Source organism: Artemia franciscana, chromosome 1 (genome assembly GCF_032884065.1).
Source record: "Artemia franciscana chromosome 1, ASM3288406v1, whole genome shotgun sequence".
Taxonomy (NCBI): Eukaryota; Metazoa; Arthropoda; class Branchiopoda; order Anostraca; family Artemiidae; genus Artemia; species Artemia franciscana.
The window spans coordinates 50,101,197-50,114,903 of NC_088863.1; the positions used below are offsets into that span (position 1 = coordinate 50,101,197).

At 35.5% G+C, this 13,707-nt stretch overlaps 1 protein-coding gene across 2 annotated transcripts in view; it reads left to right on the forward strand.

Moving 5' to 3' along the window:
• The window catches only part of LOC136031022 (ankycorbin-like), a 129,994-nt gene that overhangs the window by 17,016 nt on the left and 99,271 nt on the right, over positions 1 to 13,707 (forward strand). For both annotated transcript variants that reach the window (XM_065710206.1, XM_065710214.1), the window contains exon 2: positions 918 to 977. In XM_065710206.1, coding sequence (XP_065566278.1) covers positions 939 to 977 — 39 coding nt within the window. In that variant the 5' untranslated portion in view covers positions 918 to 938. The remainder of the gene's footprint in view (positions 1 to 917; positions 978 to 13,707) is intronic.

Genomic DNA, 13,707 nt, shown 5'->3' on the forward strand with positions numbered 1-13,707 from the left:
GGAATTTAGCTAAATTTTATCATGAATGGGTCTGACAGTAGCTATATCTTGGGACAGGCTAAATATTTTTTTAGAATGGGGCTTTTGCTTTTTTTCTATGTTTGGCATGAATTCAAATAGTTGGAAATAGAAAAAAAAAACTTTTGTTTGCACCTGGGAGGAAGTGAAGCATTTTTACCATAGAATTTTTTTTTATCGGTCAGCTTGTCAATTTCGCCAAAACCATAAATGGAGAGAATGCTTAAGAAGTGTTGGTTTTGGTAGATATGGTTTTGTTTTGTATGACCAGCCTTGTTATTACTACCCTGTTTTTAGTTTTCCCTAATTCTGTTTCCTAACCATTGCCAGGTCCATGGTTACCATGAGGGCTTTTTGATTTCACCGCTTACAGTAGCTACATTTTATTAACTGGTGTTTGTGTGTGAAATTGTTTTGAGACATTATGAAATTGTTTCCCATCATTAGATATTAATTAATATAAATGATTTTCATATTATCTATTGTCTATTCTTGCTTTTCACCAATCTTTACGTTTAAACATTTTTTCCCATGACCAAAAGTTATGGGCTTGTAAATAGCGAACAAAAGGGCTACTGAACTTCAAGCAGTTTGGTGACAATCACAGATCACCAGTACCAAAAAGCACAACTGCTGGAAATTGTCTTTTGATCGCTAAGGATGAAATTATTCAAATGTCAAACCAGTTTAGACTGTTTGAATTTACCTTGATGGTTGTTGCGGGATCAGGGACCCCACCCCCCTCCAAGGAAACTATCACTGAGAGTCTTAAATTTATCCCCAAAATAGAAAAAAGCTTTAAACTAAAAAAAAGTTAAAAATATAAATGTAAGTATGAGCTTGTTAGCCCCCCACCCAATAATCCTTTATTTATTTGCCAACAATATTTCATCTTTCAGGGAGACTTGTGGATTTTGAACATGGATCACGACAGTACTGGAAAATTTCGACCATTTCAAGTAAGTTTAAGAATGATTTTCAGTGTGAGTGATTTTTCATCAAAAGTCAGATTCAGTAAATTTATTTAAATGGACATAAACAGCAATCTCCTATTTCACCGTGTCAGATTCGGCTTAAATAGAAACATATTTGTAATTTTGTTGTTCAATCCCTCTTAAAGAGACAGTAAAAAAGCCATTAACTTATCTGATGGTGACCTAATAGTGTTAATTTATAGTAGGTAAAGCATCATTAATTTATCTAATTTTGAGTTTAGTAATTATCTATTCTTAGATACTCTATAGCCTATCAAAATTAAAACGAACGTTTCAAATTCTTTGCAGAACTGGAAATCCAACTACAAACTTCTTTGGCTTCTTAAGCTAGAGAATATACAGATTTTTATTTTGGTACTGCAGACTATGTTTGAGGCTCCCTTGGGCCTCCCAGGGGCATGGATGCGACTATAGTTTTTGTTTCTTGGGACAGGAAAGAAAAACAGGTTCGCAATTTATCTGTCAAAACTTAGACTTACACTTGCTTTGAGAATACTTTTCAAGGAGGGATTTTCAAGCTGACATTACCCCCTTTTTTCATATTTATGCCTATGCGCTAAAGGTAGAAATGCCAAATCGCAAAATGAAAACAAATCAATTTCTGTTAGAGCTTTGGCTAAATAGTACTTTCAGGAATTACAAAAAAGGATGTTTAAACGATACATGAGCATGACACAAACAGTTGCAAACGACTCATCTCCCTTTCTTTTCCTTTGGTAGTTTTCTTGTTTTCTCATTTAGAGCTAAACAGTTGATCAATACGGCTAGGCGAAAATTGCTCAAGATTTTTGTAACTGGATTTTAATTCTTATTACAGATTTTCTTTTTTTGCGCTTACTTAAAAAGATCACCCAGTTCAATGGTAAAGTTTGTAATTTCTGATCACATATTCCCATTTCAAAGATACAACCACATGATATGAAATTGTGAAGTGGTAAAAATTAGATTCACACTTCAAACAGCTAACAAATGTGAAAACTCATGGACTTGTAAGGCTGAACCTCTCATCTTTCTGAAGGTCTAAATTAACTACTAAATTACACTGATCACTTTATAACAAAATCCAAGGTACTATATATGTACTCTTAGAGGCACTATACTAAGGAATTTTAGGACCATTTGAGCTGTTTATTGCAGCTTGATTATGATCAAATATTTCTGGAAAGAGAAGGGGTATTAAGGGCTGCCTATTGAGAAAAATGTAGAAGGAGGCAACATATAGTCTTCAAAACCTACGGGTGGGCAACTTTGATTATTTGATTTTTCATATTACTGAATTAATAGCTGAAAGACTGTAGAAAATTTGCTTTTTTTGTTATAAGTTCTGACCGAATTTTTAATTGATTGCGCTTTCAAAGCACTTCGGGTACTTTTTCCGAACGTGAAAATCCGGTAACCAGAATATACACGGCTGGAGAGTACAATTTACTTCTAAATAACTTAAAAGGAGATATTTTCTTTGCTTCATTATCCCTGTTCCGAAGATTATAATATTATAATTCAAAATGTCGAACTGGGTCAAACTAGAATATAACCAATTACGGGAACCATATGCCGGACGCTCCTCAAAAAATTATACTGCCTGTTAGTTCTTTTTCAATCGCGGCATATCACACAAATACTCAAGGTTATCAGATTTCACTGCCGTCATTAAACTCAAGGGGTTTCTCACTGAAAATTACGACTAATGTAAATTCATTCTTCGTAATTCGACAAGTAAATAGGAATATTTATTTGGAAAAGAACTATTATTCGAGGAGAAAATTAGAGAAATTATTATTCGAGATTTTTTTTTTGGAGGAGGGGGTTTCAGCTCTTACGAAAGAAATACCAGGAAAACACAGGAAAATTAAACATTTCGCTGACAAATTAAGCATTATACAAATTTAAGGTGGGTGAATCCCTCGCCTGCGTCTGTGCCTGTGGTCTGGTCATCATTATTTGCCAGGAGACGCGGTATAAAATTGTGGAAATTACAAATAAAAAGTACATATTTTCGGGTTTTTACTTCATGCAGACCTATTTAGAAAAATATAATTTAAATAATTGCTCGCAGCGAAGTGACAAATTTATTTCATTTTATCAAAAAGTTCGTGGTAACGAACTGTACTAAGGAGCGACCCGGCTCAATAGTAACCAAAACTCTAAAAAACGGATTTTTGATACCAATAGCTACATGAACAAAATCGCATTTTAATGCTGACTTTAAATATATGAGATACCTATCTAAAATTACGAGTCTAAGAAAAATTGCCTTATTTTAGAAAATAGAGGGAAACACCCGATAAAAGTAATAAAACCAAAATTACACCCATCCGAATCAGCCTATCAGGGAACCCTACCGTGGAAGTGTTAAGCTTCTATCAGCAAAAATATGGATTTTTTTTTCCAGGGGTGATTATATCGAACCAGTTGTCATAGAATGTTGCGAGCGGGCTCATTCCAACGGAAATGAAGTTATATACAAGTGAATTATATATAAAAAATGAAGTATATAGTACCCTTTTTAAGTGATCTAAAAAATTGGAGGGCACCTAGGCCTCCTCCCACGCTAATTATTTTCCCACAGTCACCCGATTAAAATTGTGAGATAGCCATTTTATTCAGCATAGTCGAAAAACCTTATAACTGTGTCTTTGGGGACGACTTATTCCACCAGAATCCCCGTGGAAGGGGCTACAAGTTACAAACTTTGATCAGTGTTTATATAGTAATGGTTTATTGGGAAATGTACAGACGTTTTCAGGAGGATTTTTGGTTGGGGGGGGGGGTTGAGAACAGGGGGTTATGTTGGGGGAACTTTCCATGGAGGAATTTGTCATGGGGAAGAAAATTTCCATGAAGGGAGCGCAGGATTTTCTAGCCTTATTTCAAAATAGAACAATACAAAAATAAATATGAAACAGTTTTTTCAACTGAAAGTAAGGAGCAGCATTAAAATTTAACACTAACAGAATACAGAAGTTCGTTACGTAAGCTAACTCGTAAGTTACGTAGATCTTTTACTAGCAAAAACGTTCGTAAAATATTAAAAGTTCTAGTTCTAGTTGCCTTTTTAAGTAACCAAAACATTGGAGGGCAACTAAGCCTCCTCCCCTGCTCCTTTTTTCTCAAAGTGATTCTATCAAAATTATGAGAAAGCCATATAAATATGAAATTTCGTTTTAATTATTCATCTGTGGAGAGCCAAAATCAAAACATGCCTTAGTTCAAAAACATTCAGGTATTAAATAAAAAAAAGACATGTTTTTAACTGAAAGCAAGGAGCAACATTAAAACTTAAAACGAATATAAATTAATTCGTATGTGAAAGGGGCTGCTCCCTCCTCAACGCCCCGCTCTTTACGCTAAAGTTTTACTCTTTCTCTCAATTCTACTTTTTAAAACAGTAAAAAAATTTAGCGTAAAAAGCGGGGCGTTGAGGAGGGAGCAGCCCCTTTCATATACGAAGTGATTTCTGATCGTTTAAGTTTTAATGTCGCTCCTTACTTTCAGTTAAAAAAAAAACTTGTTTTTTTTATTTAGCTTATCCATACGGGTTCATTAAAAATATTCTAAAGTTCGATTGTTGCTTGAGTATTTGTATATCTGAATTTGTATTCGGATAAGACTGTAATGACACATGATAACTACCCATACCTAGCACAGTTGGATTTATATAAACGGTTCTCGTATCTCCATACTTCTTGGCAACCTTCCGTCGACAATTTCTGGTAACAGTGCCTCAAAATAAAATTTTTGTAGATTTGGCAGCATTTTGTTAGACCAGAATTCACGTTCACGACCAATCTTTTCATAATATAATTCCTCTTCCCCTAAAAATATTCAAAGTATGCAAAATCAATGTCACAACATTCCAATTGCATTTGAACTTGGTAATAGTAGTCATGTGTTCTTTTCAGCTTTATTTCACTATTAACTTTCTTTTCTAGACATGTATTTTTTTTAAGCGCTATCCACTCTTCCAATGTAAGCCCTTTTGCTGTCAAAGGGCACTTCACCTCCAAAAGAGCCTTCTCACCCGAAGGAAAAATTGCTATCCCGTCCGGACTGGCCCCTAGAAACCCATATTCCTTGTGAATGAAAAGCCCAGCAGAGTTCACAATGCAACCCATTTTCTTTGCAAAAGCTGCAGTAGCTACAGGCTCATACATCTGACCATGCTCCATTGCCTTTGTTTGGCGGTTTCTGGGATACAGCAGCTGCCGAACTAATGAGCCCACAATCTTCAACCGCCTTTTACAAACAGCACCAGCTACGGAAGCTGTAATTCTGTTTTTTCTGTATTCTATCCAGCTATTATCGATAGAATTTCTCTGAAGCCTAGTGGCTTTTTCGATACTGAGGATATCTGTTGCAGTACATTGGAGACGAGTCAAAAAATCTGTTTTTGCAATTTCGAGCGCACTGCAATCAAGATCCGGAGCAGTTGCGTTCGAGCCGTAGTTTTTGTCTGCTCCGGTTGGCTCCCTGATTTCTTTTGAAGGGAGTTTTGTGGAAGCATTAGTGAAAATCCGCTTTTTAGCAGACAGTTTTTACGTCGAGCAGTAGTCATGGCCCGCTGTTGTGCAAGTTTTTTCAACTGCCTACTTGGTGTAGATCCTACAGTTCTTCGAAATATTTCAAGGCGAGCTGAGTGACCTTTCGTAAATCGGATTCCTGCTGCTTTAACACGGGTGGTATATCGCGCACTTTGGCTAACCATGATGTTTTTGCCACCTATAAGCCTTGCAACTATGCTCATAAAATATTCTGCCAGGTTGCTCGTGTGGTTTCCTATCAGTAGACGAGCCCTTCTGGTCAGCGTATCAAAGGCTGAATACACATGGCTGAGAAAGATGTTGCTAGGGGTGTCTTCAGGATTGACCTGTAGAACTTTCCCGGAGAACGAGCAGCGTGTAGGACAAAATCTATGGTCGCCACGGAAAAAATGTAGAGGAATTGCCTTCAGCGCACTGATGAGATCCTTCACGCTTTTCTTCTCTGTGGTGGCACATACAATTGCATTTCTGGCAAAATCACACATTTTCTTTATTATTGCGGCACTAAGAAATCTTCTGCATTCGGCATTTTCATGCTGCTTCTTATATAGTCTGTTTTTCAAGCATTTGCACGCATGATTAGCACACTCAATTTTTTTTTACATTTCTGCCATATGGTACCCTTGCTATAATTTCAGAATGGGTACTTGAATCGCCGTCGGCAACAAATCGAGTATATCTTAGATTGTGCATGGATGTTGCTATTCGGAATGCGTCAACTAATATATCTGTCTCCATACCTGTACTGGGCCCCTGCCAGTTCATAAAACATGTATGTTCAGGAACAGATCTATTTACTTGATGCCTGTATTTCACGCAAGTACAGCAATATTTGTTCCTAATTCCTAGATTTAAGAGTTTCTTCGAATAGAAACCTATCACCACTCCACAGCCTGAGAGTGCACGGTATCTATTCCCATAACTTCGTGTACACCAGCTTCCATCAACTATAACACATGTCTCTACAGCTCCATTTGGGTGAAGTTTCTCACCTGCTTCCAGTGCCATCCTTCGCTCGGTTTTCCCATTTTCGATAAGATAGTCATAGAGAACTTTTTCCAATTCTACGCAAATTTCTTTCTCAAATTTCGTAAAGACTTTTTGAGACGGGGTATTTATTCCAATGGTAGAGAAAAGTTCTTGAACCTGGGTGTGAGTCATTCCACCATTTATTGCACCAACCACTACCTCTTTGTTGACACTTACTGTTCCTGTTTCTGTTTTGTGTTTCTTTCTGATAGTATTCACACTATCAAAATCAGTCTTTTTCCGTTTTTTGACTACGGTTTTCGTTGAGTCTTTTTTTTAAGCCTTCTAGGAGCAAGGGGTTTTTCTGTGTGAATTGTGGCTTCCTCATGACATGATTCGCATTTGAAGATGAGTCTTGAGCGCAATCCAGCTCTATGTTCTTTAGAAAACATCATATTTGAAACCAAATTGATGTCTTGGCACCTGTAAATAAAATGCTAATTGGTTGTGAGGAAGTAAAATAGTAAAGTAGCGATTTTATTGTTTTGGTAGAAAGGAAAGTGCTATAGCTTCAAAAAGGATAGGTAGTATGTAGAGTAGTGAGCGATGTAGGGTAATTAAAATATGAAATAAAATATAAAATATAGCTAGAAATGGGCGAGAAGTGGAAATTATACGATCTAACCGAAAGTTTGTTGTATTTCATTGTCAGATTAAACCACCCAATTTTATTTATGTATGTAACCAAGCCAAAAACTGTCCTGGAACTACCAATCAGGAAAGCCAAGTATTTCAAAACTTTACAAAATCCTTTGGGGCATGACAGGAAATGCCCTCTAAACAGACCCGTGTCGATTTACCAAATTCCAACGGAAATTATTAACCAAATTCCAAGAAAAATTAAGTCTCACTTGACTCCCTAAAATTAAATTCAAAGTAAAAATCCGTGCCCCAAATTCAGTTGCATCTCAACTATCATTTAAATTTTTATTCGAGTAATTCACAAAGTTCTTATTAGTACGATTAAAAATACCAATATGCTTTTATGAGTTAGGAGGATCAAATTAGCTAGTTTATTTTTCAAATCCTTTAAAGCCTTTGCAGACATTCTTTCAGAACTTTTATCCGTACTTTTTAATGATTAGATAAAAAAAACAAGCATTTTAAATGAAAGTAAGGAGCAACATTAAAACTTAGAACGAACAGAAATTATCCCGTATATGAAAGAGGCTGTTTCCTCCTCAACGCCCCACTCTTTACGCTAAAGTTTGACTCTTTCTCTTAACTCCACTTTTTAAAACAGTAAAAAATTTAGCGTAAAGAGCGGGGCGTTGATGAGGAAGCAGCCCCTTTCATATACGAAGTAATTTCTGTTCGGTTTAAGTTTTAATGTCGCTCCTTACTTCTGTTAAAAAAAACTGTTTTTTTTTTATTTAATTTCTGAACGTTTTTGAATCAATGCATGTTTTGATTTTGGCTCTCCGCAGATGAATAATTAAACCGAAATTTTAATATTTATTATTTTTGTCTAAAGTGCTTTCTCATAGTTTTGATCGAATTATTTTGAGAAAAAATGGAGCGGGGGAGGATGCCTAGTTGCCGTTCGATTTTTTGGTTACTTAAAAAGGCAACTAAAAATTTTAATTTTTTACGAATCTTTTTATTAGTAAAAGATATACGTAACTTACAAATTAGCTTACGTAACTAACTTCTGTATCCTCATGTTTTTATTACGTATACGAAGGGGCTCACCCCCTCGTTAGTACCTCGCTCTTTACATTAAAGCTTAAATTTTGTCCCAATTTCTTAAGAATGACCCCTGAATCACAAAAGCCGTAGAATAAATAGTTGAAATTACTAAAAATACTTTAGCGTAAAGAGCGAGGTATTAGGAGGAGGTGAGCCTATCGTATGCTTAATAATTTCTGTTCGTTTTAAGTTTTAATGCTTCTCCTTACTTTCAGTTGAAAAAAGCTTTTTCATATTTATTTTTTAATTATTTTTTTTTTAAATAATACTAGAAAATCCTGGGCTCCCTTCATGAAAATTTTCTTCCCCCATGACAAATTCCTCCAAGGAAAGTTCCCCCAACATATCCCCCTCTTCTTCGAGTTACGAGTTTGGAAAATAAGGGGAAACACCCCTAAACGTCATAGTATATTTTTTTATTTTTCAAATTGGCAAGTTTTTTTTTTTTTTAAATGGAGAGTTGTGAGACAGAGTCAAACTTTAGCGTAGAAAGCAAGGCGTTGAGAAGGGAACAGCCCCTATCATATACGGAGTAATTTCTGTTCGTTTTAAGTTTTAATGTAGCTCCTTACTTTCAGTTAAAAAAACTTGTTTTTTTTTTATTTATTTCAGAATAGCGCGACTCATTTTTTCCGCCGATTGATTAGCTTTCGTCATAAATTAATACAGAAGTAAAAAGTGGGGCTATTTCAAAATGTAATGGGGAAATATATAATGGGCTATAAACTGTCGCTTAAAGAGGGGCGAGGGGTGGGGTATAGCGAAGCATTCGCTCTTAGGAATAGTATAAGTAGCTACTTATGGTTGTTTTAAGTTCTTTTCTGAATTTTTAGGCCTTCCTTCAAATGTGCCCCTCTCCTTATTTTTTACCAAAAATATAATTTAAAAGATCTACTGTTTAATACTGTAAAAACTTTAGCGTAAAGAGCGGGGCGTTGAGGAGGGAACAGCCCCTTTCATATACTGGGTAATTTCTGTTCGTTTTAAGTTTTAATGTTACTCCTTCCTTTCATTTAAAAAAAATCGTTTTTTATTTAATTTCTGAATGTTTTTTTAGTTAATCCATGTTTTGATTTCGGCTCTGCGCAGATGAATAATTAAAGCGAAATTTGAATTTTTATTTTTTTAGCTAAACGGCTTTCTCATAATTTTGATCGAACGATTTTGAGAAAAATGAGCGGGGAAGGAGGCCCAGCTGCTCTCCAATTTTTTGCTACTTAAAAAGGCAACTAGAGCTTTTAGTTTTTTACGATTGTTTTCATTATTAAAAATATACGTAACTTACGAATTAGCTTACCTAACGAACTTCTATATTTGCAGGTATCTATTACGTATATAAGGGGGGCTCGCCCACTTGTCAATACCTCGCTCATTACACTAAAGCTTAAATTTTGTCCTAAATCCTTAAGAATGACCCCTGAATCACAAATTTGTATAAATAATTGAATAAATAATTGAAATTACTAAAAAATACTTTAGCGTAAAGAGTGAGAGCTTAGGAGGAAATGAACCCCTTATATGTGTAATATTTTTTGTTCTTTTTAAGTTTTACTGCTGGTCCTTACTTTCAGTTGAAAACACTTTTTCACATTTATTTTTTCATTGTTTTTTTAAATCATGCTAGAAAATCCTGCCCCCTGCCATTCATGGAAAATTTTCCTCCCCATCAAAAATTCCTCCATGGAAAGTTTCCCCAACATAACCTCCTCTTCTCAACCCCTCCTTCCAACCAAAAAATCCCACTGAAAACGTCTGTACACTTCCCAATAATCATTACTATGTGCAAACACTGGTCAAAGTTTTTAACTTGCAGCTTCTCCCATGGGGACTTTGGGGGAGTAAGTCGTCCTGAAAGACATAGTTATAAGGTTTTTCAACTATGCTGAATAAAATGGCTATATCAGGATTTTGATGGCGCTAGAACTTTTCATTTCCATTTGAATGAGCCCTCTCGCAAAATTTTAAGACCACTGGGTCGGTACAATCACCCTTGGAAAAAAGAATTAAATAAATAAACACGCATCTGGGATTTGTGTTTTGGCAAAATATACAAAATTCTACATTCTTGTAGATAGGAGCTTGAAACTTGTACAATAAGGTTCTGTGATACGCTGAATCTGATGGTGTTACTTTCTTAACTTTCTGTTTTGGGATGAAAATATCTTTAAAAGTTATCGAACATTCTTTCTCTATAGCAGAAAAGACAATTATCACGAATTAATAAGGTACAAGTTGTATTAATTGCAACCCAGAATAATTCCCCATCCTAATAATTTTGATAGCAGTAAATCAATGACGTAAAATGAAAGACAAAGAAAAAACTTACATGTGGCGAATCACGAGCTTTTCATAATTCTCAAAAAGGTAAGGCAGATCCACAATCCAGCGTGAGCCTTTTAGAAGGTCTGACCCCAAATTTCTTCCAGAAGTGATAACTTTCAACACAAAAGGAGAATTTGTTCCAATTCCTTCGGAACTTGATTCGTCTTGAACCGAAGCATCCGTTAAGTCTTCTAACATATATTTTGGTAAACGCGGTCTGCCTCTAGCCCGATAATTTAATTTCAACTTTTCACGATGGGCCTGCACATTTGGCAAATGGAGCCCTCGTATATTTCTTTTTTTTTCCATGTTACTGTGGTCAATAACAAGAACTATATAAGAACTTTATTAGGGTTTTGACCATTTTTATCGGGGTTCACTTACTAAAGGGTTGAATTATTTCTTGGAAAGGCCTTGGACTTGAGACTGGTCATTTGATTGCTTTAGTATGGGTAATTTTTATTGGGGTTTATTTACCAAGGGGTGGGATTGCTTCTTGGAAAGGCCTTGGACTTGAGACTGGTCATTGACTGCTTTTGTTGTTTGCTTTGGTAGTTCTACAGCAAGACTCGGGTTTTGCTATAACAAATTTAAATATTCTGGGGACATTTTGTTTCGTTCATTAGTTATTTTGTTTCATTCATTAGTTATTAATTAGCTTGTTTTATATATTTTTAATTCTTATTTCAGTACGAAGATTATGCAAAATTGTACTTATACTACAATACATAAATTTGTCCTGAATTTATTTTAATTAAACCAAAACGATAGATCAATCTTTTTAAAGTAAAACCATTGCTTCTTATTCGGCTCTTGTGCTGTGTTCAATTTATCTCTAGGATTAGACGCAGCTTATCCTTAATTATTTATACAATACAATTTTCTTATATATTCATTAACCGGCAGTTTGGTGTCTGCACCTTACTTCTTCTCTAGACTCTGTTTAAACAGGTTAGAACTAAATAATGCTTGACTGAATCGCTCCTGAACAATCCGAGTGGTTAGCCCCTTGGTGTAATTTTTGCATTCTTAGATGCTCCGATTACAGCTCAATCTAACCTTTTGAGGGGAAATTTTGATTTCGGAACACAAATATGTAAAGTATTTGAAGGGACTGCAGCCAGGAGGTATATATTATAGAAAAAAGCTTCTTATTGATGAATAGAAAATTTTTTGCTCTATTTTTTGATACCCCACAACAACAATGTCAAGCATAGCAATCTAGAATGCAAACCCGAAACAGGTTTTATAATTATTTTGGAATTATAAAAAAAATAATTGTCGGCTTTAAGATTTGATTATGCCAAAATATTCACCAGATTTTTTTACTTCTATTGACATAAAAACCGCCAAAATCACTAATTCAGGAACGTCAGGCAAACTCCAAATGTTTAACATGGGAGGTATAGGAAGATTCTTTGCGAGTCCGTCCAGCCTTAAGGATATATATTGCCAATAAAACTTAGATTAAGACAAATCGTGTAAATAAGCTTATCAATAAATTACTATAGTCAAATAGGTTGATCACAAAACATTGAAACAAATAATAATAAGGCTCATTTGCGTAAATGATGTTAAAATATGAGTTTTTTCAACCTGAAACTTATTTCAAAAGCTCAGATGTTGCCATAAAACGAATTCTGTGCTGAGTAAAAATTTTGAGTGGAGGTGGACTTCCAACAAAAACTTGTTTTGATATGTTTGATATTTTAAAGTCTATAGGAATTTGAAAGGCGAAAATGCACCATTTCAGAAATAAATCAACATGATTCTAAGACCAAGTTACTTCGTCCCCTTACGTTGGTTTTTACCTTGTGCCTTAGATCCTTCAGAACCATGAATGGCAAATGGACGCATACAAAACATCGTGAGGTATCTTGGAGATGAGCTGCAGCCTTGACGTCTACTTGCTGAATTTTAAGAGAAATTTTCCGGTCATGCTGCCACCGTAACTTAAGTCCTCTCGACCTATTTTGAGCAAACCTCTTGCGTAAAAATCCTATACTTCAGAAGGTGAGTAAATAATGGCTGGCCGGTTTGTCGCGGAACATCTATTTTGGTGAACTTTTCTTACCCCTATTCGGTTGGGATTCTTCTATGAAAAATGTTTTCAAAGGCTAGGACAAGTTTCATCTGTTGAATGTTTCGCTTCCTGCACTTGATAGTATAGAGGAGGATGGACTTCACTTTACTACTCAGGAGGCAATGCTTCAAGTCGCTCACCCAATTCTCCTGTTGATTTTATTGGCTGTTAATGTTGGTACCACCACATTCGATTCAGCTCCAGAGATTCTTAAATTCTTTGACCTGCTCAACTACTTCATCTTTGCATTTTAGCATCAGCAGAGAATCAGATGTGGCCAAGTTGTTTGTCTTACTGACATTCACTGCAATACTACTTTCTCTTCGTTTCATCTACGGTGTAGAGTACCAGCTGTAGCTGTATCCATGGTTATTGTAGCTATTACAATTGCATGTGTATTTCCCTTAGGGTAAGTCTTCAAGGTCCTCGTTCCACTTTCCAAGCCCACATCATAACCCTCCTAATTTGCAGGCTTAAACTGTCATTTTTCCTGATGTGTTGCAAGGATCCTTACATGGCTAACTTAAGTATTGGTTTTTACCTGTTAAATCTGCCACAGAAATGACAAAAAAATTTCTTTTACATTTTTTTATCCCTAAATTCACGGTGCGAGATATTACTAAATGTGTGATTTGCCGTAAGTCTTTATCGATGTTTTTAAATTTCTATTGAATCTTCTATTAAAAGAGTCATCAGAACAACTTTTAGGGATAACCTCCTAAGGAAGATCATTGCAGATCAAAGTACAATGTCAGAGAGAGAGAGCGAGAGAGAGAGAGAGAGAGAGAGAGAGAGAGAGAGAGAGAGAGAAAGAGAGAGAGAGAGAGAGAGAGAGAGAGAGAGAGAGAGAAGTTTATTAATATTAAATAGAAGACAATACAAAATACAATTCAAAATCTTCCCCTCGAAAGGCTCCATGGCCAGGGATACAAGAGGGATAAGAAAAAAAATTATTATACAAGCAATAAATTCAATATAGGCAATCACATATAGCAGTTTACTGGCAATATATTTATGGGGGTTACAATAT